This window comes from Mustela lutreola, chromosome 9 (assembly GCF_030435805.1).
Source record: "Mustela lutreola isolate mMusLut2 chromosome 9, mMusLut2.pri, whole genome shotgun sequence".
NCBI lineage: Eukaryota > Metazoa > Chordata > Mammalia > Carnivora > Mustelidae > Mustela > Mustela lutreola.
In genome coordinates, this window is record NC_081298.1 from 28,993,059 (window position 1) to 29,011,155 (window position 18,097).

Consider the following 18,097-nt stretch of genomic DNA (forward strand, 5'->3'; position numbering starts at 1 on the left):
AACTGACTGAGCCAGCCAGGTGTCCCAGGAAGGCACTTTAAAGATATTTAGTCTACCATAATACTGGCAGAGGAAATCATCCATTTGGAATTTACTCTGGTTAAAGTTAGGAAGTATGGGCTCACCTCAGACATCTGAGTGGCTCAGTCAGTTAAGCATCTTCCTTTGTGTCAGGTCCTGAGATCAAGCCCCACATGGGGCTCCCTACTCAGTGGGAAGCCTGCTTCTCCCTCTCCCTCTGCCTTTCCTTCCAGCTTGTGCTCTCTCTCTTGCTCACACTCTCTCTCTCTCTCAAATAAATAAATAAAATTAAAAAAAAAAAAGAAATATGCGTCCACCTATATTTTTTTCTGATAGCTCCTGTTGTCCCAACAACAGTTATTGAATAATCCATCTTTCCCCTACCGATTGTAAATATCACCCATGTCGTATTCTAAATGCAATTATTTTCATCCTATATCATTATTCCTACTTATTTATGTGGGAGTACAATGCTGTTTTAATTTTTGAATATGCATAACACTTTTTAGTAACAGATCTAGTGCTTCTCTGCATTACTCTTATGTTTTAGAATTTTCTCAACTATTCTTTTGTTCTTTTTTTTTTTAAGATTTTATTTATGTATTTGAGAGAGAATGAGTGAGAGAGAGCATGAGAGAAGAGAAGGTCAGAGGGAGAAGCAGACTCCCCAAGGAGCTAGGAGCCCGATGCGGGACTCGATCCTGGAAGTCTGGGATCATGACCTGAGCTGAAGGCAGTTGCTCAACCAACTGAGCCACCCAGGCGCCGTTTGTTTTTTTTTTTTTGTTTTGTTTTGTTTTTGTTTTTGTTTTTTCTTTTTGAGAGAGAGAGAGTACAAGTTGGGGGGAGAAGTAGTGGGGGCAGAGGTAAAAAATCAAGCAGACTCCGTGCGGAGCATGAACTTGACCTGGGGCTTGATCTAACAACCCTGAGATCATGACCTGAGCTAAAATCAGAAGTTGAATACAGCTCCCATTTTCTCCTCTCCCAGTCCTGGTAGCCACAATTCTACTTTCTGTTTCTCCAAATTTGGCTACTTTACATACCCCATATAAGTGGAATCATACAGTATGTCTTTTTGCAACTGGCCTGCTTTACTTAACATACTCTTCTCAAGCTTCATCCATGTTGTAGCATATAACAGGATTTCCTTCCTTTTTAAGGCTGGATAGTGTTCCGTTTTACATACATACCACATTCATCCATCAGTGAACATTTGGGTGCTTCTATCTTTCAGCTATCATAAATAATGCTGCTATAAATATGAGTGTGAAAATATCTCTTTGAGACCTTACTCTTTGGATATATAACCATAAATGCTATTGCTGGATCATATGACAGTTCTTTTTTAAATTTTTTAAGGATCCTCATATTGTTTTCCATAATAGGTGCACCATTCTACCATTTCACCAAGAGCAGACAAGTGTTCTAATTTCTCCACTTCCTCACGAACACTCTTGTTTTACAGTAGCCATCCTAATGGGTGTGAGATGATATCTCGTTGTCTTTTCTTTAATATTTTTTATTTTAAATAATCTCTTCAACAACATGGGGTTCAAACTCAACAATTCTAAGATCAAGAGTCACATGCTCTACTAACTGAGCTAGCCAGGTGCCCCAGTATCTCATTGTTTTGATTTGCATTTCTCTAACGATAAGTGATGTTAAGCATCTTTTCAGTTGCTTTTTGGCCATTTCTACACCATCTTTGAAGAAATCTCTATAAAGTCATTTATGTGTTTTTGTCACTGGGTTATTTGGTTTTTGTTGTTTTTGAGTTTTAGGAGATCTTTATATATTCTGGATATTAACTATTTTTCAGATATGTGATTTGCAGATATTTTCTCCCATTCTGTAAGTTGCCTTCCACTCTGTTGATTGTGTGTCATATTTACTGAGATTGTGTTTAATTCAGATTAACCTAGATGGAAATGAAATCTTCACGATGCTAAGTCTTGAAAGTATCATGTGAAATGTAGCTCATTTATTGTATAAGTGGGAATAAGGAGGGTTATTCAAGTCTCCTATTCCCCTGTTGATCTTCTGCCTAGTAGTTCTATTACTGAAAGTAGGGCATAAGAGTCTTCAGTTACTGTTGAATTATCTATGTCTTCCTCCAAATTCTGTCATTTTTTAATTTCTTATATTTTGGAGCTTTATTATCAGGTGCATATATGTTTATAATTATTTCTTTCTGACAGATTGACATTTTAACATAAAATGTCTTTATCTCTTATAATAATTTTGTCTTAAAGTCTATTTAGTATGGTATTAATAAAGTTGCTCCTGCTGTCTTCTGGTTGGTTTTCTTGATATCTTTTGCAATCCTTTTATTTTCTTCCTATTTCTAGCTTTGAATCTAAACCGTGCCTTGCATAGACATCATATAGTTAGATTATGGGTTTGTTTGTTTATTTATTTATTAAGATTTTATTTATTTGACAGAGAGAGGTATGGCAAGAGAGAGAACACAAGCAGGGGAGTGGGAGAGGGAGAAGTAGGCTTCCCACCAAGCAGGCAGCCCAAAGCAGGGCTTGATCCTAGAATCCCAGGATCGTGACCTGAGCCAAAGGCAGATGCCTACATGACTGAGCCACCTAGGTGCCCTTAGGTTATGTTTTTTAATCTATTCTGCCAATCTCTGCCTTTTAATTTGAGTACTTGATCCATCTGCATCTAATGTACTTACTGATAAAGTAGGATTTATGTCTGCCATTTTGCAGTGTGTTTCCTATCTGTTGTATTTCCCTATTCCTCTATTATTGCTCTTCTCTGTGTGTTAAATTGATATTTTCCAGTGTACTGTTTTAATTCTGTTATTGTTACTGTATTTTTAAGTAATATTCTTAGTGGTTGTTCTGGGAATTACTATTAATATCTTGATTTAAAGCAATCTAATTTAGAGGTGCCTGGGTGGCTCAGTTGGTTAAGCATCTCATTTCAGCTCAGGTCATGATCTCAGGGTCCTGGAATCAAGCCTAGCATCAGACTCCACTCTCAGCAGGGAGTCTCTTTCTCCCTCTCCTTCTGCCCCTCCCCCTACTTGTGTGCACTGGACTCTCTCTCTCTCTCTCAAATAAATAAATAGAATCTTTTTTTAAAAAGATTCTATTTATTTATTTGACAGAAATCACAAGTAGGCAGAGAGGCAGGCAGAGAGAGGGAGGGGAAGTAGGTTCCTTGCTGAGCAAAGAGCCCGATGCGGGGCTCTATCCTAGGACCCTGAGATCATGAACCAAGCCAAAGGCAAAGGCTCAACCCACTTAACCACCCAGGTGCCCCTAAATAGAATCTTTTAAAAACCAATCTAATTTAGGGGTGTCTGGGTGGCTCAGTTGTTAAGCATCTGCCTTCGGCTCAGGTCATGATCCCAGGGTCCTGGGATCAAGCCCCACATCAGGCACCTTGCTCAGTGGGGAGCCTGCTTCTCCTTCTCTCTCTGCTGCTCCTGCTTGTGCTCTCTCACTTTCTCTGTCAAATAAATAAATAAAATCTTTAAGAAAAAAAAATCTAATTTAGACAGTATCAACTTAGTTTCAATACATGTAAAATAATGCTCTAATACAGCTCCATTGCCTTAATTTTCCTTTGTTAGAGCCTTGTCAGTCAATCACATTGTATTTTTACACATTATAAACACATCAGCACAGTTTTATAAATACTGTGTCTATTAATATTTCTTTTTTTTAAAGATTTTATTTATTTATGTGAGAGAGAGAGCAAGCCAGGGAGAAAGCATGAGCAGAGGGGAGGGGCAGAGGAAGAACCAGACTCCCAACTAAGCATGGAGCCTGATGTGAGCCTTGATCCTAGGACCCTGGGATCGTGAACTGAGCCGAAGGCAGATGCTTAACCATCTGAACCACCCAGGCACCCCATCCCCATTAATACTTCTTGCAAGAAAGATCTAACTTCAAGAAAGATCACTAACAAGTCAGGAATTCTCTCAATTTTTGTTTATCTGAAAATGTCACAATTCATCTTTCATATTTATTTAAATTTTCAAAAATGTATGCTTCATGTTTGAAGGATAGTTTTGCTGGATGTAGAATTTTTTTGTTGACAGTCATTTTCTTTCACTGCTTTGAATGTCATCCCTCTATAATCTGACCTCCATAGTTTCTGATGAGAAGTCAGCTCTTAATCTCATGAGGCTCTCTTGTAGGTAATTGTTGCTTCCCAGATTCTGTCTTCAGCTTTGGACAGTTTGAGTATGATGTGTCTACATTGTGGATCTCTTTGAGTTCATATTACTTGGAGTCCATTAAGTTTCTTGGATGTGTAGAATAATGTTTTTCACCAATTTCAGGAAGTTTTTGTCAATTATTTCCTTTTTTTTAAATTTTTTTTTAAAGATTTTATTTATTTATTTGACAGACAGAGATCACAAGTAGGCAGAGAGGCAGGCGGAGAGAGAGATGGGGAAGCAGGCTCCCCGCTGAGCAAAGAGCCTGATTTGGGGCTTGATCCCAGGACCCTGGGATCGAACTGAGCCGAAGGCAGAGGCTTTAACCCACTGAGCCACCCAGGCGCCCCTCAATTATTTCTTCAAACATTCTTTCTGCCTCTTTCCCTTTCTTCTTTCCTGTTGGGGCTTCCATTATGAATATGTTACTATGTTTGATGGTTTTCCACAACATCTTAGATTCTTTTTACTCTTCTTTGTTCTTTTTCCTTTCTGCTCCAGAACTAGATAATCTCAACTGACCTATCATCAAATTCATTGATTTTTTTGTTTCTGTCAATTCAGATATGCTGTTAAGTTTATCTAGAAATTTTTCAATTCAGTTGTCCTTTTCAGCTTCTGAATTTATTTTTTTAAAAGACTTTATTTATTTATTTATTTATTTATTTATTTGAGAGAGAGACAGAGGGAGCACAAGCAGGGGGAGGGGCAGAGGGAGAGGGACACGGAGAGTCCCCACTGAGTGGGGAGCCCAGTTCTAGGCTCAGTTCCATGACCCTGAGATCATGACCTGAGCCAGAGTAAGACCCTTAACTGACTGAGTCACCCAGGTGTCCCATAGTTCCTGAATTTAAATGTGGGGGTTTTTGAAAAATAATTTATATTTCTTTATAGGTGTTCTCTATATGGTAAGGTATTCTCGTACTTTTCTTCAATTCTTTTAAACATGGTTTTCTTTAATTCTTTAAACATGTTTAGAATGGCTGATTAAAGTCTTTGTCTAGTAAATCTAATATGTGGACATCTTCAGGGACCATTCATATTAATGCTTTATTTCTTGTGTATGGGCCATACTTTACTGTTACTTTGAATATCTCAAAATTATTCATCAAAAACTGGGCATTTTAATAATGTAATGTAATACATGGAAATCAGCTCCTCCTTCCCAATGTTTGTTGCTGTTAATCTTTGTTTACTTAATGACTTTTGTGGACTAATTCTATAAAATCTTTTTGTGTGTGGCCGCTAAAGTTTTTGTTCGGTTAGCTTAGTGGTCAGCTTATGATTGGACAAGCATTCTAAATGCCTTAAACCAATTTGTATTAATCATTTGCTAGATCATTTGCTGCATATGTTTTGCATCAATTCCTGCATATGCATGTTGTCAGTGTTCTAGCAGTATACAACCCTGACTTAACCTCTACTTCCTGTTTGTGCAGGTTTTAGGATCAGCCAGAGATGAGAGACTAGGGCATTCTAAGATCTTTCTTGAACATGTGCTCTTCCTTGCACATGCACATGACCTCCTAGATCTCCAGGAATATATGAAAGTTTTTCAGAATCCCCCTATGAACATGTCATTCCCACTTTTTTTCTTTACAGGTTTTGGCCAGACTCTTGTTTGCCCCATCTACTGTCATTGCCTCCAGCAACAGCAGTGTTAAACAATTGCCAATGGTTGTTTTCAACAAACACCCTCAGGATAGAGATTTTCCCACTAAGCAAGCTCTGGTGCAGCTCAAATGACTATTCCTGTGAATGGGGTTGTCAGGGAGCTGCCAGACAGATCAAATAGTGACAGTTGTCTGAGAATACATGTTGAGAAGCTCTAGTCTTTTTCTTATAGTAGCTACTAGGCACTAGTTTTCCCAGCAGCCATGGTTGCAGTGCTGCTGGTTTTCAAATCTACTACAGAGCTAGAAAGAAGGGGATGGTAGTAGGACAAATGAAAATACTGCAAAGCTCTCTGTTATTAAGATTCATTAATTTCTCTTGAGTAAATACTCCTTGGTTTGTGCAAAACTTTTGTTAATTTCAAGTTCTGAAAAAGTTTATTTTAATAGTTTTAAGATTTTATTTATTTGACAGAAAGAGATAACAAGTAGGCAGAGAGAGAGAGAGAGAGAGAGAGAAGCAGGCTCCCTGCTGAGCAGAGAGCCCAATGAGGGGCTTGATCCCAGGACCCTGAGTTCATGGCTTGAGCTGAAGACAGAGACTTAACCCACTGAGCCACCCAGTCACCCCTATTTCAACAGTTTTTGCCTGTTTTCCTCTTGGTGTTATCAAGGAATAGATTTTCACAGGTCTTTTCCCTACAGTTCTCAAAGTTCTGTCTCTGCAACTGACATTTTTTTATCTAAGTACAGGATTTTACTTTCCTATTAAATGTGATTTGGGGGCTTTGGTCCAGTATTCATCCAGTCATATAGTTAATTTTGACTGTTGAATTCCATCATGAATCAGTGAGCACCAAGTGTGAGGCAGGTACTGTAATGGATGACTGGGGGAAAACAGGAAAGTTTAAACAATGATTCCTGCCCTCTGAGAGCTTACGGAGCAGTTGAAGACATGAAACATAATTGTTTAAGCCTTTACATATGATATAAGGAAATAGAGATCAACATAAAGCTTAAAGATAACGCTATCAATAGAACTCTGTGCAAGGATAGAAATATTCTGCACTGATCAATGAGGTAGCCAACAGCCACATGTACCTTGGGCACTGGACACCTGAAATATAGCTACAATGACTGAGGAACTGGATTTTTAATTTTATTTAATTTTAATTAATTCAAACTCAATCACACACAGCTACCGTGTTGGACATCACAGCTCTCAGACTAATGATTTTCTTGATCAGCCTAGTGTGAGAGTGGGTGGGAAGCCTACAGCTCTTCTCCTCTGGCTCCGAGGGATGGACTGGAGCTGTGAGCTATGATGCATTCTGGCATGTGACTGTGCCTGGTGCACAGTGGATTTTGTAGTGATACTGTTGAAACAGGCTGTGCCTGAGCCACCTAGAGGAGATAAGCTTTAGTTTCCCCTGTTGTGGGCAAACTTAAACCCCAGTCTCTAGGTCAGGCACAACCTGACAAAGGCAATGATAGCAAGGGGTTGTGAAAGCTGCAAAAGAATCAGCCTTCCTTCTTAACCCAATGGTCAATGCAGGAATCACTGTTTTTCTCCACAGCCAAAAAACAAGCTCACAGTAGTGTGCATCTCCTTCCACTCTTTCCAGTAGGATCTCTTTGCACCCACGGTGATGCTGCAAGCACAGGCTTCTGTCTGGGCCCATTCTGGCAATTCTTCTTGGGGTCCTGGAACCTCACTGCTGGGTCAATGCTGAGGTGGGACTGAGGTTCCCCTCTTGCCTGCAGAGTGAACTGCACTTCCTTCCCCACCCCACTCCTTTCAGAGCTGGGAGCATTTGAGAGAGAAGCAGAGAGGGTTCATGTGAGATTCCCCCATGACCCCTAGGGCTCCCCAAACCACCCCTGGGGGGCCATCCAAGGACAAGGGTCTCCAAGCCACCCCCTAATTCAGAAGGAGATTTCTGGAAAAACCTCCCCCAGGCTAAGGCAGGAGGGGAGCTATGGACAGTGCCCCCAGAGGAGGAGAGAAGAAGTGCAGGCATGAGGAAGTGTGGAGGACCGCAATAGGTGGAGTGGGAGGTGGCTAGCAAATCACCTGTCTGCAATTTGAATGATAAACTCTCTCTGTAAATTTAAGGGTTATTCGGAATTGGGAGATTCAAGCCAATGTGGAATGTCTGGCCAGACGACTTGGAGCAAGGCCCCCACGTCCCTCAGCTTCAGTTTCCTCATTTCTAACAAGGAACTGACTCTTAACCCACCCCATAGGGATGCTGTGAAGTTAAGTCCGATGTACTTTTGCAGGGCCTGCCATAATATCATATCTTACCCCAGCCTACCTTCACCCTGATGGCCCATCTCAGAGAACTAGCCTCAATAGCACCAAGAAAATCACTTAGAGCTAACTGACCACAGTCACAGATGAGCAGGAAAGGAGTCTGAGCCTCTGGCAGGGGTCCTGGGAGATCTGGGGCTGGAATGGAATTGCCTCTGAATGGGAAGGGAGCAACATTCAGCATTCTGTCCTCTCTGTCCTGGGTCGTTTGGCACATTAAGGAAAGTGTCCGGCTTTCCTGACCTCCAACCTCTGCCTCTCTCATGATTCATAAATAGGAGGCACCAAGGTTTCTGGCTTGGGAGCCTGGCTCACCCACCCAAAAAAGCCAGAAGAACTCACAACTTCTTTTCTTCAGGCTATGAGACCCCTCCGCTCCCCTTCATATTCCCAAGTTACTTACAAGCACATCTCCCTCCTCTATGGATTCCGTTTATCTGTCCATCCCTCCCGTTCCCTATCCCTCCCACCTTTTCTCCATCCCTGCTCCTCTTCTGTTCTTCCCTTGGAGTCTAGCATCCTGCATTCTCAGAGGACTCCCAAGGCTAGAGGGGTGGGGGGGATGCAGGACATGTGTATGTATGTCTCTGTCCACATGGGCACAAAATGGGCTTCATGCTCAGGTGACCCACAGTAACTGTGCTCCTGCCTGGACCCGATGCTTCACGTGGGGCACCCAGAGGCCTCCCTTTAGCAGCCCCTCTATCCCGCTATCCCTCCCTCAGGGAAGTGGAGTCACCACCGCACTTCATGGGCAGCTGGGGGCCCCATATCAGTCTCTTTACCACCTCTCCCCCTCTCCTCAGGCCCCATGCCCAGCCCTGCGGTTTGGAGAGCCTAGTAAGTGCCCTATCAACATGTTAATCAAATTACTTAGGAGCTAAAATTGACGCTGTTCATTAATTATACAAGATTATGCTAATTGCGCATGCAAATGCATGCAGGGGAACAGAAGGTGTTCAGGCGCATGGTGGGCCATTAGCATAGAGGATGGGGTGCGGGTGCATTGGCATGCTAATGTATGCGCCCCGGCTATTTATAGTCCCCCAGCCCATCTGCACTGCAGCCACCTCTGCCCCAAGTAGGGATCATGGTGGGGAGGCCAGGTCCAGGCCTGGCAGGTGGCTATGGCCCTGGGGACACTCGGCATTGGCTGCTGCCCCAGGCCAAGATCAGGAAGTAGCATACACCACCCCCATCTGGGCCACCCCAACCTGGGCCTGGATTATCACACCAACCTCCTTGCTTACCATCCCTAGGTGCCCACTTCCCTGGAGGCAAGACACTTCCCAATGACACAGGCAATAAGGCACACTGTGCTGACTCCCCATCACTCACAGTTTCCATAATCCCGCAGGATTTGATGCCAAACCCCCAGACCATGGTCCACACCCATTCTGCTCCACCTTGTCAGGTACCACAGGGAAAAGTGTGCCATGCATGCCCCCAGTCCTTGGGCTAGGCTGTTTATTCCCTTTGCAGGAAGGGCCCTTGCCTCTTCCTCCTCTTTCAGGGAAAATGCCCCTGGTCTTTCAAGACCCCAGATGTCCAAGATGAAATGCGACCTGTAGGAGCCTGACCAGCTCTACCAGGCATAGTGGCTGGGGCACTTACACTGAGCAAATTGTGTCCACTACTCTGTGGTATTAACTGGGCTTCAGGTTTCTCTCTTTCCTGCTGGACTGTAGTTTTCCTTAAGACCTTGTTCACCTCTAGATTGCACTGCCTGACTCATGTAAGGTGGTTAGTACATCTTTTCCAGTGGGCATGTTGAATGAATGAGGAAATGAATGGTCCAGCCCTCTAGAAATTCCTCTGCCCTTGAGCTGGGGTCAGGGAGCAGCAGACAGGGAGGAACAACAGGACACAGACCCTGCCTCGGGAAGACATTCTGTTTCTTTGGAGGTTCATGGGCTCAAAGGCAAGCCCTTTGGAGTCAAAATGAGCAGAGGATTCCCCTGGCCCCCATTTCCCATCCCAGGCTGAAATTCCAACTGTGGACTTAGAAATAAATATCCAGGTTTATTCTATGCTTTTCTCCCAATCTGCTTTCTCTCCCAAGGTATTTGCAGGACACTTGTTTGGAAGATGCTGCCCCAACCTGTTCATCTGTTCACACCAATTCCTCTTTCTTGATCCGTACTATCCCATAGAGTCAGTAGCCCTGAGGCACATGTGACTCTCTCAGTTTAAATTTAAATGAAACAATGGGGCACATGGCTGGCTCTCAGTGACACATGGTACTCTTGATCTCGGGGTTGTGAGTTCAAGTCCCGCGTTGGATGTAGAGGTAATGCAAAAACAAAATCTTAAAAAAAAAAAGGCAAAGTAAATAAATTAAAATGAAACCAAACTGGAAACAGTTTCTCAGTCACACTGGTCACATGTCAGGTGCTCAGTGGCTACATGTGGCCAGTGGATATCATTTTGGGAAAAGTTCCGTCGGACCGCGCTTGTGATCTATGCGTTCCTTCCCCCACTCTGGACAGTCCTGTGGTTGTGAGCATCCTTGGGCTTCATCCTGCTCTTTCATTTACTAACAGCTTTGTCTCTGGAAGTGGGAACGTGATTCCTGCTCTAAGGGAGTCTCCCGTGGGACATCAGGAGGGCAAACGTGGTGCAAAACTGTGACATGGTATCTTAGGATGAGATTCCAAGGAGCAGAGCTGGAGATGGGGGCACTCATGAAAGGGGTTTATTGGAGGAGAGCTCTGGGAGGAAAAAGAGAGAAACAGCAGCCACAGGAGCAGCTTAGCAAGGAGACAGTCTCCGCTGGAGTCTGGCACCAGCCTGAGCCCTTGGGGAGTTCTGGAATATGAAAAGCACAGGGAGTTGGTCCCCCATGTGATGTCAGTCTGTCTTTGGCTGGGGGCTGCTGGCGAGGAGCTTACGCTTCTGGCTGAGGATAACTTGAGGGGATTTGGGGGAGCTGTGAGCCCTTTAACAGCCAAGGCCCACAGTGTTTGGGGGATGAGTAATCCAGCAGGCATCCCCCACCATGGTGCCTGGACACCGCTTTCCACCCCCTGAGAACCCAGAGTTTGCAAGTGGACTCCCATCACTCACCTCCACGTGTTGCTTCATGGAAAGCACAGTGCTGAAGGGCTTTCCTTATGAGGGGAGGGGTGACACCCCTGCGAAGTTACAATATACATCAGATGTTTGCACCAGAGTCACATTCAACCCAACATTTGCTTCCTTGGTAGGGATTATTCCATTGACAGGGAAGGTTCATTTCCATTTCATCTCGCGTTGTTTGTACAGGGAGGAATAAGAAGCATCTATAGGAACGACCAGGAAGGCGAAGCTACGTTCAGGACGCGGTAAGGGCAGGTGTGCGAGCGAACTGCTCTTACCTTTCGCTGAAATCATAGGCGCCTGAGGCATGATGCTTAACTACCTCCCTTATTAGCTGGATGACCACAGCTCTTCCTCTGGTCTTGTATTAAACTTTTAATAATGGAAATGTTGAACATCTAGGCCAGAAGAGAATAATGAGCCACCAGTACCCTTCACTGAATTTCAACTCGGCTTGTCTTATGCAACTGGTCTTTAATCTTGGACACCTGCTCAGACTGAGAGCAGCAGTCACAACAGCCAAAGGCCTCCAATTAGGAGCAAGGGGTCCTGAGTCTCTTTTGCAACCTTGCTGCATTTGTGACCTTGGGGAAATGGCCACGAAATGGCTAAACATGTCCCGGTACAGCCTGCCTCTCGGGGCTCCTTTTGAATGAGGCTTGCTTGCCAGCCCCAGGGCTGGGGCAGGGTTGGACTTCGAGAGCCCCAATTAGAGGGAATTTTCCATGACTCTTGTCAGTATCCGGGGGTTCACGGAGTCCCGAGCTGGTATCCAGACTTTGGCCTTTGTGTGACTTTGTAGTGATGCTTACCCTTGGTTTCCTTATCTGTAGAGTGGGGATGATCGCCAATCTCCACCACCTCAGGGTTATGAGAGGATTAGACAAGGTAATGCCAACGGTGAGCTCACAGAGTTCCAGGCTCTTACTAAGTGCTTGAGAGATTAGGCCTGGATCACTTTTTACTTCTGCATGGGTGTAGTTTTGTATTTTCTTTGTAACTCATGCTTGTATTTTTAGTATTTTTCTTATAGTAATTCTAATGACCTAATGGCAGGTCCCTAGACTTCACCTCTCTCTTGCTCCTCTTCCTGTGAGGCTCAGATGAGGAGTCATGCCCTCTTAGAGCCTCATGGTCACCATGGGTCCGGACCTGGGCACAAGTCCTTCACTGACGCAGAGAGCATCCTAAAATGCTCACTCTCCTTGGGGATACTTAGGTCAACCAGGGCTGTGCACTTGACCAGAGTCCTGGGGTCGACCCCCACATCAGGCTCCCTGCTCACAGGGAACGTGCTTCTCCCTCTCCCGCTGCCTGTGCTCTCACTATCTCTGTCTCTCTCTCAAATAAATAAATAAAACCTTAAAAGAAAAAGTTGCCAAGGTAGTTACAAAGCTAGTTAATGTCTATAGAATGATACAATTACAAACTTCAGGGCAAATTTTTCTACCAAATAGAAAGTATTTACTTCTCCCCATGAAAACCATTTGCATCATATCATTTTCCTGCAAATTAGCACCACCTTTACAGAATCTAGACCCAATCAATACCAAATACAAGTCAAAGTTACATCCCCCTAGAGAATTAGACAAGACTTAGGTGGCTTTGGGAACATAATACTCTTGAGCAGCACTGTCCAATATAAATACGCAAGCCACAAGTGTAATTTTAAATTTTCACTAGTAGCCACATTTTAAAAACAAGAAAAGGAATTGGTAGCGGTAGCATTAATTGTGACAATATATTTTATTTAACTCAGTATATCTAAAATATTATTTCAACATGTAACCAATACAACAATGTTCCTAGTCACTATTTTATAGTCTGTGGGTTTTTTTTTTTTCTAAGTAAGTCATTGGAATTTGGTGTGTATTTTATACTCACATCTCAATTCAAACCACACTGCAAGGGCTCAATGCCACACGGAGCTAGTGGCTGATGTACTGGATAGTGTAGCTCTAGGAGGCATCAGAATCTCAAATTTAGGAGGCATCAGAATCACCTGGAAGCCTCATGAAAACACAGATGGCTGGGCCCCACTGGAAGCATTTCAGCTGGGTTAGGGGTAGGACCTGAAATTCTGCATTTCTAGCAAGTTCCCAGGTGCTACCATGGCTGCTGAGCCAGGAGGCACACTTTGAAAACCACTGTTCCAGGATGACTCGGAAAGGACTCCTCATCTTTGTGCCTTATTTTCCTCTTGTGGGTAATTTTTCTTAACACCCCTGAGGCTGGTGCAGATTCAGGGAGTACACCACAGTAGCAGCGGGGGCCCTGGGGATTGTTGGCATTGGCTCATCCCCATCTGGCTGGGAGCAGCCTCACGGCCCATCAGTGGGCAGTGACTAAGACAGCTGCTCTACCATCGCTGGTGTTGACTGAGTGCAGCTCTGAGCTAAAAGTTCAGGGGGAAAGACTCACCTTCGAAACCACCAGGGAGGGCCCAGGCCTCGTGTGGCTAATTCTTCCTCAGCACCGCTGTGCACCAGGCAGAGATGTCCTGGGGCAGGTCTGCAGAGATGGAGGCACAGGCTGGACCCTGGGGCTCTAAGTGGGGACACTTCCTGAAGTCTAGAATGGCCAGAAAAGGCCGGTCAGACAGGGAGTGGAACTGATACAGACCCAGAATAAATACCACCTGTGACTTATTTCTGGAAGTGAATGATACTGGAAAGAGAAAGGATGGGAAGACCTGCTGAGGAAAGGTTGAGGGGGCTCCCGGGAGGCAGGTGGGGGGACAAGCTGCCACAAGAAAACAGCAGTGAGGCCGTGGGAGGTCAGAAATAGAGGATGTCCCAGAGGCTGTCCCCGGAAGACGCCTCAGGAGATCAGCTGCTACTCTCCTGGTTCTCCTGGTGGCTGGAGATGGAGGTTAGAGATGTCACAAAGTGAGTCAGCACACGGGCCAAAGTCCACATCTCGGGCTCTATCTCAGGAACCCTTCTTCTGGACCCTGGAGGTTTGGGAGTGGGATTGGGTGCAGTGGCCATGTGTGTGGATGTAAGGGAAGTGTATGTCACCTTTGGGACACTCATACGCTTGCATCATCTGTGATATCCAAGGGCTGGCATGAATGCCCCTGAGGACAGGGACTGTTCCTCTCCTGATGCTTGCCCTCCTCCTTCTAGCACCTTGTAAAGGACTGAGCCGATGAACGTTTAAGCGAAGTGGTCTGCACCACGTGTGATGGGGGTGTCTACATTTTATGTCATGTAAATGCGGGGCACACATAAAACAGTTAATGTAGACACGGGTGACACCATGAGGTGTCTCGCATGGATATTGGAAACCAGTACTGTGGCAGATTATGAGAGATAAATGGGCTGTCTGTACTGAACAGGTGTGCTGTTGGGGAGCACTTGAGGTGACTGCACTTTGGGGTGACCTTATGGGTATGCAGGGCATCTACACTGGACTGGCTACTGTTTGGGGGCATGTAAGCTGTCTGCACTGCATTGTGCCCAGTAGGGGTGAGTGTGGAGGGTCTACATGGTGGGTGTGCCCTGTTTGGGGTCTTATAAGTTAACCGCATCTCACAATCCTTCTCTGTAGGGGTGTATAGAAGGTCTACACTTCGTACGAGTATTTTGGGGGGCTGTGGATGTAAATGTGTGCAGATGTAGCATCCCTATAAAAAGGAAAACAAAGTGGGTTCCCAGAAGCGTATTCACTCCGTGGAGGGATATGACAGGCGGTTAGGTGTCAGCATTGTGGAGGACAAGAGGCCGGGCCTGGGCGGAGGCACATCTCAAGGAAAATGACTGGTTCTGACTCCCAGGAGGGACGGTCCTTTTGGACACCCCAGCCAGCCCTTGAGGACCTCCTCTTTGGGAATTTGCTTTTAAAACCAGTGACAAATCTTCCTCTGAATGTGAAGTTCATGCTTGTGGGCTTTGGAGGCCACTTTAGGGATTTAAGCTGGATATTCAGATTTGGGGTTCAAAACTAGGGGGTGGTTGTAAAATGAGGACATGCACTGGCAGAGCTCATGGAATGGCCCAGGAGGCAGGCCACGTGCCGGTCCCCCAGCACCTGCAGATGTTTGCCCTGCATGCCGCAGTTTGTAAAGGGCATCTCCCCGGATGCATGTGGGGTCCCAGGGGCGCAGAGGCAGAGAGTGATAGTATTTTGAGCTCACTAAGAGCACAGATCCAAAGTATTACGCTTGGTTGCCTCCCTGGTGGCTGGCAAGGCCGAGAGGCCGAGCCCCGCCCCCCTCCCCCCAGCCAACTGCAAGGACCAGAGGACCAACTGCTCATGTGCTTGTCTAAAAACCAGTCTCATCACTGCACATACTGTGCTTTTTTCCAATTACCATATGTGAAAAGAAGGTATTCCTTGTGCATCTGTCCAGTGTGTCTGACGGGTACACCGCGTGTGTGTGATGGGCATAGGCTCTGTCTGATGAGGTTATCACTGTGTGTATATTGGGGTGTACAGGACATGCATGGGAGATCTGTTTGGGCAGGATGTGCCGTGGCAGGGAGCCTGCTATGTGTGAGCAAGATTTGTGCACAAGAGGGCTGTGTTGGGGTGTGGGGCGGGGGACGGGTGGAATCTGCTGAGAAGGAGGAAAGGCGATCTACTTGCTATTTGTGATGACTGGACGGCATTTGCCATGACTGTATTTTGGGTAATCATATACAACATAAAGTGGTATATTAATAGATATACTCTTTCTGTGCATATACTGTATGAGATGGGCATACGCTGCACATATGGGTATAGACTCTGTGTGGGGGTAGTATACCATATGGGTACGATGACTATAGCCTCTATGTGGACTATGTATTGTGTATGCTCTGTGAAGGGTATACACAGTGCGTGATGGCTGTATTTTGTGAGTGATCATATATAAGGCATATACGGTATATAGGATGGATGTATTATTACGAGTATACACTGTGTGGGAGATAGTATACTCGGGAGGAGGGGTATGCTGTGTGATGTGGGTGCACAGCACATGTGATGCACACATAGTATGCCACATGGTGTGGGATAGTTGTTGAGAAGGGCCTCCCTGGTGTGTATCAGGCATCCTGTGCAGAGATAGCGGGTTGTGGGAATAGGGGGCGTGCGACTGGTGTGAGCAGGCAGAGGGGAGTCGCCATTGCTGGGGAGGGGCATGGAGGCAAGCCATTAGATCTTCATCCGTTTCCAGACCCCCTACCCCAGCCCTTGAACTCTCCTACCACACTGTTTCAGGTTCTTCCTCAAGTTCTTCCTCAAGTGCAACCAGAACTGCCTAAAGAATGCAGGGAATCCCCGAGACATGCGCCGCTTCCAGGTGGGCCTGGGAGAGGGGTCCCCTTGCAAACCCAGCCCTTCCTGATGGGGTGAGTGGGGAAGGCTGTGGTCCTGCCACCCCGGGGAAAGCCCCAGGGCAGCTCTCTGCCCAGCCCTGTGCTTTAGGGCCCAGTGCCTGCTGGGGGTGGGGCGTTCCATCTCAGCTTATGCTGGCTGCCAAGGGAGGCTTCATTAGAGTCCCACTTAAGGAGATGCTAATTGTGACATTTTTACATGATTAACGACCCAGCTAATTTGCATAGCGTGAAGCAGAGAGCAGCTGCCCTTAGTACATCCCCAACCTGCACACCCCTCTCAGGGAAGGGTGGGAGGGAGAGAAGGAGGCAGCCCCAGTTTCCTCCCAAGGGCGGGGGCTCCCGCTGATGGTTTCTCAGGCTGAGGCTGCCTCCCCCCACTCTCACTCCCACTTGCCTAAGACACATTCCTGCCTTGGAGCCTTGAGGATACAGTGCAGGATGCAGGTATGTCCCCAAAACAGTAGCCATTCTGCCCAAGGAGCCAGCAATTTTTTCAGGACTCTGGATTTTTCTAGTTCCTGGCGATCACTTCCCCTGGGCAGCCCTAGACAGTGCATCTGGGCTGTCACTTGACCTAGCTGCCTGCCCCCCCCACCTCCCCTTCTATGAGTTCAGCCCCTGGGGGAATCTCTTTCCCACACCCATGATTCTGAGCTCCAACTGCCAGCCACCATGGCCAAGTTCTTCAGAATTGCCCAGAATTCTGCCGGCCTTGGCAGCCTGCAGGGGACCCCTGAGGGCCTAAGCCAGGCGGGCTTCCGCTCTCCTTGCAGGTGGTGGTATCCACGACAGTGAGTGTGGACGGACACGTGCTGGCCGTGTCCGACAACATGTTTGTGCACAACAACTCCAAGCATGGTCGCAGGGCGCGCCGGCTGGACCCCTCTGAAGGTCAGGACCCCCGGCCCTTGGGCCCAGCCAGCCCCCAGTCCCATCCTTGGTACAGGCCCCTGACCTGTCTCTTCTCCTGCCTGGCAGCTGCCACCCCCTGTATCAAGGCCATCAGCCCCGGGGAGGGCTGGACCACAGGAGGCGCCACCGTCATTGTCATCGGTGACAATTTCTTCGACGGATTGCAGGTCGTGTTCGGGAACGTGCTCGTGTGGAGCGAGGTGGGCCACCCCCGCCAGTCTCCCTTGGGGCCTCGCGGCTGGGCCCTCCCCTCGCCCCGGGCTGGAACCCGCAGGCCTCCCCTCTCCCCTCGCAGCTCATCACGCCCCACGCCATACGGGTTCAGACGCCCCCGCGGCACATTCCCGGGGTGGTGGAGGTGACCCTGTCCTACAAGTCCAAGCAATTTTGCAAGGGAGCCCCCGGCCGTTTTGTCTACACAGGTAAGGAGTCAGGCGGGGGACAGGGGTTGGGGGCAGAGAGGCTTAGGGTTGCTGGAAGGAGCCCCACTCGGTGCCCCAGAGCCTGGGTCTCTGAGTTAGCCAGTATCTCAAGTTGGCCGCTGGATCCCTTGACCTCTCCTCCTTCGCTGAGCTTCTCCGTTTCTCTCTTTTTGGCCTGACTCCTCAGTCCCCTCCCAGGCTCGAGTCTCCACCCTGCCGGACTTCCT

At 46.6% G+C, this 18,097-nt stretch overlaps 1 protein-coding gene across 6 annotated transcripts in view; it reads left to right on the plus strand.

The window, feature by feature from the left end:
- The window catches only part of EBF4 (EBF family member 4), a 57,921-nt gene that overhangs the window by 32,231 nt on the left and 7,593 nt on the right, over positions 1 to 18,097 (plus strand). For 4 of the 6 annotated variants that reach the window (XR_009344626.1, XM_059133767.1, XM_059133770.1 and 1 more), the window contains exons 8-11: positions 16,418 to 16,499; positions 17,310 to 17,427; positions 17,515 to 17,648; positions 17,744 to 17,870. Coding sequence is in view for 5 of the 6 variants with exons in the window: in XM_059133767.1 (XP_058989750.1) it covers positions 16,418 to 16,499; positions 17,310 to 17,427; positions 17,515 to 17,648; positions 17,744 to 17,870 (461 nt within the window). In the remaining variant the exon portion in view is untranslated. Of the gene's footprint in view, positions 1 to 16,417; positions 16,500 to 17,309; positions 17,649 to 17,743; positions 17,871 to 18,097 lie in introns of all 6 variants that reach the window. The other 2 variants (XM_059133766.1, XM_059133768.1) reach the window with 1 other exon arrangement.